The sequence below is a fragment of the Monodon monoceros genome, unplaced genomic scaffold (genome assembly GCF_005190385.1).
Source record: "Monodon monoceros isolate NGI ecotype Baffin Bay Population unplaced genomic scaffold, NGI_Narwhal_1 Super_Scaffold_21, whole genome shotgun sequence".
In the NCBI taxonomy this organism is placed as follows: domain Eukaryota; kingdom Metazoa; phylum Chordata; class Mammalia; order Artiodactyla; family Monodontidae; genus Monodon; species Monodon monoceros.
The window spans coordinates 8,139,836-8,150,200 of record NW_021703778.1 but is presented as its reverse complement, the minus strand read 5'-3'; the positions used below and the strand labels follow the sequence as shown (position 1 = coordinate 8,150,200).

General features: G+C 48.5%; 1 protein-coding gene across 2 annotated transcripts in view; it reads right to left on the bottom strand.

Annotated features, from left to right (window-relative positions):
* FRMD4A (FERM domain containing 4A) overlaps positions 1–10,365 on the bottom strand; it is a 353,094-nt gene that overhangs the window by 148,777 nt on the left and 193,952 nt on the right. For both annotated transcript variants that reach the window (XM_029239055.1, XM_029239054.1), the window contains exon 4: positions 7,874–7,966. In XM_029239055.1, coding sequence (XP_029094888.1) covers positions 7,874–7,966 — 93 coding nt within the window. The remainder of the gene's footprint in view (positions 1–7,873; positions 7,967–10,365) is intronic.

Here is a 10,365-nt window from a genome sequence, read left to right as displayed (position 1 = left end):
CAGCCGCTCCGCGGCATGTGGGATCCTCCCAGACCGGGGCTCGAACCTGCGTCGCCTGCATTGGTAGGCGGACTCTCAACTGCTGCGCCACCAGGGAAGCCCAACCCTGGATATTTAATTCATCCCTTCTGCGCTAGGAAGCTAGTGAGTCAAAAGTGCCCAGAGAAAAACAGACCTCAGACATCTCAATCCCACACCGAGGCCCAGCGCACTCTACCGGAGAAGACACTTCTAGGGAAACGGGGAAGGTTGACGGTGTGTGTTCAAAGTCTTGATGCCAGTTCTGTTCCTTTGGATTTTCCTGAGAGCCTGGTCAAAGGTCCTCCTTTTGGGCAGTAGGTGGCGATGTTGCATTTGCTTACCTACCAGCGCAGAGGGCTTCCTCAAAGACCGGGTTCACAAAGAAAATTCCAGGTCTCTGTGTAAACCTAAGGAAATGAATAATGTCTCGTAGCTTCAGAGGGTCTGTGTGGACAGTTCCAAGTCTGATTCTGTATTAACTATGCGTTTTGGATGCTTTGACGTCTGGGGCCTTGCTGACCCTGGAGGGACAGCCCCTTCGAGGTTTAGCCAATTCCTAAAGATGGTAAAGGATTCACCTGTGAGCACACCTTTTGCAGGCAGACCAGCCAATCCAGCGCCCACATACACTTCCTCGCCTCCCCTATGGGGATTTCACATTCCAGGCCGCTATGCACCTGCCTTAATCATCCCAAGGCCAGCAACTGGATAACTTGGGACAAAGCCTGCTGAAATTATTCAAGCTAGCCAATCCTAAGACTGCTTACCCTGCCTCACCCATTCTTTCCTGCAGAAATCACAATAAACGCTGGTGCCCACAGGTCCCCAGCTCCCTCTGCCTCCTGGCCGAGCCTGGTGCTTCCCCATGTGGCCCTGCCTGGCAGGGGTACCCCCTCCTCTTGGGAACTGAGTAGCAATCTCTCTTTTCAATGGCAGTCATCTCCTGATCTGTTGGCCCCAAGTACCTGAACACTAATAACACCTCCAATTTAAAACCGGCTCTTCAGCATATTTAGTAGGACTGAATCTTTTTTTTTATTGGCCACACCGCACAGCTTGTGGGATCTTAGTTCCCTGAACAGGGATTGAACCCGGGCCCTGAGCAGTGAAAGCGTGAAACCCTAGCCACTGGACTGCCAGGGAATTCCCAGTAGGACTGAATCTTAGGGCTTCTTCTTTTTTTTTTTAATATTTATTTATTTGGCTGTGCTGGGTCTTAGTTGTGGCATGCAGGACCTTTAGTTGAGGCATGTGGGATCTTCAGTTGTGGCACGTGGGATCTTTAGTTGTGGCATGCGGGTTCTTTGAGTTGCAGCATGCGGGCTCTTAGTTGTGGCACGTGGGATCTAGTTCCCTGACTAGGGATCGAACCTGGGTCCCCTGCATTGGGAGCACGGAATCTTAACCACTGGACCACCAGGGAAGTCCCTTAGGGCTTCTTTTTGAGTCAAAGGAAACGGTGCTCTAGGCCAAGGGCAAACCTGGCTCAGTACCATGACTGATGCCACACCCAACCTGACCCAGATGATGCTAACCTGAGTATATATTATCAGAAGGTCTAAGTAGGCATAAATATGTGCTATGCTAGTACATGTTTGAGCATGTTAAATACTGAAGGCTCTGAAGCCTTGGGGAGTCTGGTCCCCTTTAACGTGTAGAAGTCTCAGGGGGCGGAGATTGAACACCATCCAGCAAGATGACGTCAGCTAGGTTTCCCCCACTGGGCCCCCTCTCTCCTCCGCCCTCTCACATCCACCCCTTGGCACTTGGGAATCACTGACTATTTACAGCAAGTGTTAATTAAATGGCCCAGTGATTTCATTTTGTAATGAACACAAATGTCACATTTGGAAGGCCTGCTTTTGGTAGCAAAAAGGAGCGATCGTAATGAGAAGGATAATTAACACTGCTGTGAGTTTCTGCGGCCAAGTATCTCTGATGTTGAGAATTTCAACAGCGCTGAAAATCCTAACTGGGACACCCAGTTGAGATCTAGCAAGTTCTGGTTAGCAGGCACCTCGTTTTAGATCCATGCCATCACTGTTACCGTGAGTGACAGGAAACAGCACTGGCTGTCTTAATGAGCCAGCAAAGACACCAACAGTCGGGTCATGAACTCAACTGTAAAATCCCCTCTCCCAGATTAAAGCTTCTGGGCATCTCCTCTCTTTCTCTCTCTCTCTCTTTTTTTTTTCTTTTCTGTAGCTCACTTTTGTTTATTGTTTGTGAAACTCTAAGTTTGAGGAGACACATCTAATCTCTATTTATTTTCCTACAAACAGTGTCGATGACCAGAGCTCCGAGGACATGGCTGGAGAATACACAATGAAAGGAACAGCCCAGACATGGAGGAATCATGCTGAGCATAAACTTGTATCTACAAAAAAAAAAACAGGACAGAGGGGCTCCCTTGGGTGGGTGGGCATATTTTCCTTCTATTTTCTCGACCTATTTCTTAAGCTTGCCTGGTGGACACTACCAGAGGATCGCTGTTCTCGGTGTTGGGAGCTTGCCTCTCAGCATTAAACAAGGGTCTCGTCGTTGACTTCCATCTTGGTCACACACTGATCGCTGGGCTGCTTGTAACGGATGTGCGTGAGGGGGCAGCGAGGGGGGAGAGATGAGGCTGGGTGGGCATGCACAAGTCAGGTCACAAGGGACGTGTGGAGGGCGGCCTTAGCATGCTAATGGAAAGCCAGGAGCACCATGAGTGGGAATCAGATAAGAATACTAGAAAGGGGCTCAGTGCAACACATAGGATAGAATGGAAGGGGCCAAGACCAGAAGCAGAGATGAACAAGGAGATTTTCAGGACCAGGAGAGGCTTATGAAGGTCCTAATTATAGCCAGGGAGGGTGTGCATGGACAGTAAGGGATGGAGCTCTTAAAGACATGAAAACAAGAGGAATTCATGAATAAGAGGCCAGAGAAGGGAGCAGGTGGGAGACAGCAGATGACGTCAAAGCCAACTTTCAAGTTCCTGGCTTGAGGGGCTGCATGGGTGGTGGTGTCCATCGCAGAGATAAGGAGGTGTCAGGGAAAGAAGAGCGAGTTGGGGGCAGAAAGATGATGACATTATTTGATTCAGACAGGGGAGGGCAGAGAAGCGCCTGTGGAATTTGGTGCCCAGAGACCTCCAGTGACCATGGGGGTGATGGGACCAGAAGCTGGACCCCCAGAGACTGAGGGATCAATGGGACATGGGAAAGGGGGCAGCAAGTCCATCCTTCTGAACCTTTGCTGTGAACAGAAGGGAGAACAGGGGTGGTAGCTGTAGGAGGAGACAAGTCAGGGAGGGTATTTTCTTTTCTGAGGGTGGGAGCATCATGGAGGGGCATGGAGGGGAGGGGTCAGTGGAGGAGCAGCTTAAGATAGAGGAAAAGAGAGGGAAAACTATCAGGAGTGAGCTCCCTGAGGTGGTGGGAGGGGCTGGAACTGGAGGGCAGGTGGACGCACCAGCCTGGGAAGATGGGATGAGGGGTGTGTGTGCGTGTGTGCGCGCGTGTGTGTGTAAGAGACAGACAGACCCTGGAAGGTGGGGATGGTGCTTGTTTACCCGTTCACTTCTCTCTTCCTACCTCTTCAAATGGTACCTACAACACAGCAAGTGCCGATGAATATCCATGAATCAACAACCGAATCCATCGATAATGGTGAGTACGTAGCATGGCGTTCACAAGTGAGAAAGCTGTTGACACCTCACAGTTGAAATGAGAGTGGCTTTTGGCTCTTAAGGCAGCAGTGACGCAGCTCAGGGTGACAGAAAGGGGCTGGTGAGACCGAGGCGTGTTCTTTGTAGAAGAGGAGAGAGCACAGGGCAGGGCAGAACGCTTCCCCACGGGACGTCCCCCTTGTCAGGAGATGGCAAGTCTTTCTCAAGTGGGACTAACAGCACACATCTCAGCTTCTGGAAATGCCTGCTTTGCCACTGAGGATGCCCCTTCCTCCACCAAGGTGCTTTCCAGTAGGGCCGCCAAGCTTTGGGACTGCAGGTTGCTTTGTCCCCCGCAGGGGGCGCTCTGTCATGGTGCAGAGTTGGGTAGCTCCAGAGGAGCAAGGTCAGGCCTGGGAGGGCTGCTCTCCACGACACCTCTTGCCCAGAGATGGGGGCATCTGTCCTTTGCAGATGGACGCTGCTGCTGCAGATGTGGCCAAGCGTGGAGCCAAGATGGGCCAAGGGCAGCGATCTCAACTCGGGTCCTCTGGCCCTGCTGCACAGGCAGCAACGGCAGGCTCTCTGGTTAGCAATCTTTTTTTTTTTTTTTTTTTTTGCGGTACGCGGGCCTCTCACTGTTGTGGCCTCTCGCGCTGCGGAGCACTGGCTCCGGGCGCACAGGCTCAGCGGCCACGGCTCACGGGCCCAGCCGCTCCGCGGCACGTGGGATCTTCCCGGACCGGGGCATGAACCCGTGTCCCCTGCGTCGGCAGGCGGACTCTCAACCACTGCGCCACCAGGGAAGCCCTGGTTAGCAATCTTGATGTCACTTTTCACTTGTGAGACGGAGGCCGCGTGGTATAAGGGGTAGGGCCCCACCACTGGGGTCAGATCTGGCTGAACAGATACAATAACTTACCAGCCATGCCTGGGGGCAGAATCTACCTAAACATCTTGGGCTCCCACCTCCTTATCTTGATTAGGAAAAATAATACCTGTTTCAAGGATTGTTGTGAAGGTAATTCATCCGTAATAATGGACAGTTCCCCCTCTTCTCTGACCTTTTTCCTTTTTAGGTAATTATTAAGACCCTGATGCCACTGTGACCATTCCTGGTCATCTGACTGATGAGAATTGCAGGGATCAAGTCCCTTCGAGGCTAAATAACGGGTCAGCAAAGGCAGGTTCTTAGCCCTCCATCCTGTCATTCCAAGACTGTCCTGCAGCCAGCTTCACACCCTCCCAGGAGGAAATGCTCATTTCCTGGCTTTGAGGATGAAGCAAAATTCTGTGAGTTCCAATTCACGTTATTTAATATATTTGGGTCTTATTTTTCCTAAGTGGTTGAATGGAAGCCATAATTCTGCCCTCACTCTCACAGATGTTTTGAATATGCATCGCAGCGAAAGAATATATAAATGCCAAGTAACAAGCTATGCTGGTGGCAGCCCAAACGTAGATCCTCAGTGACACAGGGTTAAGACGTCCACTCCATGAATTCTTAAACCTTGGCTTAAGGCAGCTGATCTTTTCCATGGTCTCTTTTATCAGGTGGTTCTGTTTTGCTTTTATTCTCCTATATAACTGTACACATGTTATATAGATGTAACATATAGATGTTTAAAGGTAAGAAGAAAGGCAATGAGGGGCTGGAGAGGGGCTTCAGGGATGCACGGGTGATGGACAGCTGGGTTCTTGTTTAGAAAGGTCAGCGTGTACGCACAGGGAAAGAGCCCAGCTGGTCAGAAGCTCTTTTGGAGACTCCAGCATATTCCAGGGTCTGGGTCTTTTATGAAGATAATCTCATACCACTCCGTTGTAGAAAATAGCCTATAGGCATCCTGAGAAAGGCACCGAGTTATAAATTGGGAATTCTTCCCAGGCTGAAAACCAAGGTACAAGTGCGGAATTCACCCCTGTGGGAGAACCTGCTTCCTCTCTGGGAGAAGACAAATTATCAGTATTTTGATACCATGCTGTTCAGCCGGCTGCAAAGTGGGGACTCGGGAGAGCAGGGGTTCCGGGAGCCAGGATCTTCCGTGGCCAGGGCCAGGGAGACAGCCACGCCGGGAGGCGGTCATAAAAATTCAGGTGACAGAAAATGAGGGCCTGAGTTCATGTAATAAAGAGGAGGGGGCAGGGCAGAGAGAGATTTCGTAAGTAGCCGCAGAGAATTAATGCCCGTAAGAATTTGAGGGACAGGAAAGGGGGACAGATTTTGAGATTTAAGCCTATATAACTGAATGGATAATGACGTCAGATCTGATGGTACCACAGGTTTGGGGAGGTGGGGGGTGGCTGGGACGATGATGAATTTGGCTTTGGACCTGTTGAGTTTGATGTACGCAGGTGGCCAAGAGGTCAATGGAAATAGAAACCTGGGGCTCTCCAGAAAGATCCGCTTGCAGGATGAGCTAGAGAAAGCTCTGCCTTGTATTTCTGTGAGATGTCCATCTCTAAATGTGAATTCGGAGAGTTTTTCCTAATGAGCATTTGGGGAGGTGCCTGCTTTGGCTAACTAGGAAAATGCATGTCCCTGGGTCTTCAGTCACCCCGTCCCCAGTTCTGTTGTTAGGCTGGTTCTACCTTGGCAGTTCTCTGTGTATCTAGTTCCATGGAGAGACGTTGGCTTGCAGTGAGGTGGACCCAACTGCACGCAGAACCTCGGCCACAAACACTTCAACCCAGCAATCTCACAGCGTTCCAAGCTTTTCTCCAAGGCTCGTTCCCCAAACCCACACATAACTCAATTCATAACAGACACTGGAAGAAAAACAGCTAATATGCAACCAGCCCAGTGTTTTCTCTTCTTGGCTAACGTTCGCAAAAAGCATCATGAAGGAGGGGGGCCTGATCCATGGCAAGTGTACGCACCCATCTCCCACTGCGGGTTAATGACCTGCTTAAATGCAACCGAGTCTCCCCTGATGCCGCCACCCCTCCCGGTGCCACTGTTACTCTTTGCTATATAGGATGACTTTTCCATTTATCTGAGAAAAAGTAGTCGCCATTAAAGAGAAGATGACACTGAAATCATGCCCATCAGGGATGGAAATGGCGACGATTAGCTCTGATATGTTTGCAGCTGTTAAACAAATCAAAAAGGGATTAAACGCAAGTTTAAATGTACTCAGCCAGCTGAGATAATGACACATACTCCCGCCTGTGAAAGGGACCCTTTACCTCTGATTTTTGCCTTTCGCCGTATCAGGACGGCTACACTTAAAACTGTATTCTTGGCTGTCCTTTTTAGGAGGAACTGAATTGTGAAGCATTGGTGTCCTGCTCTTGAATTTCTGTTCACATGTTTAAAAAGTGCTGGGTCTATGCATTGAGTGGAAGCGTTAGTGTCCAGTGGAAGGCTGAGTCATTTGAACCCAAGTACCTCTGCAGCCGTGTAGATAGAAACAGCCTGGTGGCTCCACAGACTGGGCGCTCAGGGAGCCGCTAGATCTGGGGGCTCAGGGTCTGGCTTTGCTACGCATGATTTGTACTTTGCCCTTGAACCCATGACATGATCCCCCTCTGGCTTCACACAACCTTTTGCAAACCCAAGTTGTCAGCCTGGTTGACTTCATAAGACTATTGCAAATATTAACTATAAGAATCATACAGTCACGAAATAAAACTTCTTACAGTACGTTAATGAACAGAAAATGACTATTGTTTCTGATATATTATTACACCATAGCCTCCCTTAGTGGGAAATGCGTTAATCTGTGATTTGCTGCTGGGTTTCAACTATTCCTACCTGGGATAAAACAGGCAAGTTTCAAGAGACCAAGTAGCACTTGTGACGGAAGGAAAGAATACGCAGACTTTTGCTATGTAGCTTCGAAGGCCACCAAAAGAAACCACGGATTTGTGTTATTCTCAGAGACTTAGTTTCCTTTGAGATATATGACCTCCTTCCCCCATAAAAAAGCAAAAAAAAAGGGTTTTATTTTCATTCCACACAAGCATCCTATTGTCAGAGCACAAACACATGTGTCCACGCACACACGCTGACATGCCTTACACTCTCACGCCCTGTGTTTACATCTGCTGGGAATGAAGCTATACCACAACCTCTATTCCTGGCAACGGACCAAGACAAACTTGACTTCCCTTTTCTTTGATCGCTCTACCCTCCCAGACTTTTCTGACAAAGGAGGGGGGGAAAAAAAAAACCAAAGGATGGATACCCAATGTACATACCTGACACAAAAGTATAAAACCACTGGTCCCGACTTTTTGGGGAAGTCGTGTTCCAAGACTCTTCGATCTAGTTGAAGCCAGTTTAAGTGTCCCCTGAGGAAAAGAGAGACCAGTGGGTTAGGGCTTTGGGTTTTGCCGGAGTTTCTTGGGACAAAGGTATATGTGCTGCAAAACATGCGTGACCACAGATAAACGTGGCCCTCTGCCTCACTCTTAAGTGCTCAGTATTTGCAGAACCCAAGGGAATTATCGGGGGAATACTGCGTCAGCGGGAGATACTGCATGACAGTCAAAGTCGGGGGTTTGAGACCCCCAGTCCACTTCCTCAATGGCACTAAAGTGAAAAGGCAATCATACTCTCTTTCTTCTCCTGAATTCCCTAACCACCACACTCCTGACTGCCTTTTCTCCTGAAGGCCTCCAAACACACTTTAGAAACGTGTTAGCAATCTTCACAACATCTCGCTGGAAGCAGATGGGGTGCAAAGTGAGTCAGAGACAGTTTCTTTAAAAATGAGATGTACACTGACCATACCACCCAGCCACTCCACTCCTAGGTATTTACCCAAGAGAAATGAAAGCAGGTGTCCACGCAAAGACTTTTACACACAGATGTTCACTTTATTTGTAATAGCTCCAAACGTGAAACAACCCCAATTTTTACCAACGGGGGAATGGACCAATTATGATATAGTTATAGAATGGAATACTACCCAGTCATAAAGACAATGAGCTATTAATACACACAGCAACAAAGATGAATCTCAAAATAATTATGCTGAGTGAAAGAAGCCCGACAATAGAGAGTACAGACTGTATGATTCCGTTTATAGAAAGCTTTAGAAAGTACAAACTCGTCTGCAGTGACAGAAAGCAGACGGGTGGTTGCCTGGGGGTGGGTGATGGGGGGGAAACACAGGGAGGACGAGGAAACTTTTGGTTGTGATGGAGATGTTCATTATCTTGATGGTGGTGATGGTTTCACGGGTGTAGACGTTATGTCAATACTTATGAAATTGTACACTTTGTGTAGTTTATTGCACGTCAACTTTACCTCATTAAAGCTGTTTAAAAGTGAACCACGGAAATATCTGATGACATATAAATGGGGTCACTTCTGCATTTATTTCTCCCTTCCCTCCTTCTCTCCCTGCCTCCTTCCATAAACATTAATTGACCACCTTCTTCAAATAAGGGTCTGGAGATGTAGCAGTAAGTGAAATCAACACAGTCCCTATTCCCCTGATGCTTATATTCTTGTTAGGAGACAGACACTCAGCAACTATTTCCACAATTATGTAATTACTAATAGTATTAGGACGATGAGTTATGAGAACCTGTAAGAACCTGATCTAGTCCTGAGACCTGAGAAGGACTGCTTGGTGTTTGATTGAGATTTGAAGAATGACAAGAGGAAAGCAAAGAGGAAGGGGAAACCACTTTCCAAGTAGAGAGGCCAGCATGTGCAAATGCCCTGGGGTGGGAAGAAACCTTGGTGTCATGAGAGTAGAAAGGGATGAGGCTGGAGAGTGGTGACCAAGGCCTTGGAGTCAAGTTGAGGAGGTTGGTCTTTGAAGGGCAAGGCAGGATCACAGAACAAGTACGAGCAGAGGAATCTACCCTTGTCCTTCTCCTCTCCTCTCCTTCCCCAATCTCGGTCCATCATCCTGTAGGTCTCAGAGTCCTATAACCGCCTTGCCTTAGTAATAAGCTCATGCTGAACAGACACAACTGCACAACATTTCCTCAGGGCCTGATGCTGAGCAACACTGATGTTTATAACGTATATACCTGTGTGAAAGGCTGGCACTCTTTAAACAAAAGCTGTTGCATCATTGTATTAAAACGTTTGCTCCTCTAAGCCTCCAAAAAATGAAAGCTAGAGAACACTCTAGAGGCTTCCATCTCCATTCTGAGATGTCATTCACACTGCACCTTTTGCACAAAAAAGCAAATCCCTTCTTCAATTAAGCCTACACCTGTGGCTCCAGGGTTGAGGATGAGAGCTGCTTTGGAAGAGTGTCCGCCTGAGGAACCTGGCCTCTTTCTCCTCCAAGAATTTTCACCTAGACAAAAATGTTTTCCTATTAACCTTATGTTTCATGCTTGGTGACTCTCCTCTGAGTACAGTAAGGGTAAAAAAAGAATGAAAAAAGAAGTCTTCCAAGCAAAACGACTGGGCCGACATCTTCTAGAAAGGCGGGATAAACTCTCGTCCTGAATGCTGACAATGCTCCTCGGGGATCGTGTTGTTTCAAACCTCTGCACCTTAGCTCATGCTGTGCCCTCTGTCTAGAATGCCTTTCCTCTCCTTCACGGCACAGCGAAGTCTGGCCCATCCTTCAAGACCCAGCTCTCCTATGTCTCCTCCAGAAAACCTTCCCCGACACCCCTACCTCACACCACACACCAGCCTGGGCTGTGGGTCCTCCTCTGGACTCACACGGACCTTTTGCTTGAAGAGACACAGACATGCACATCACTTGGATACT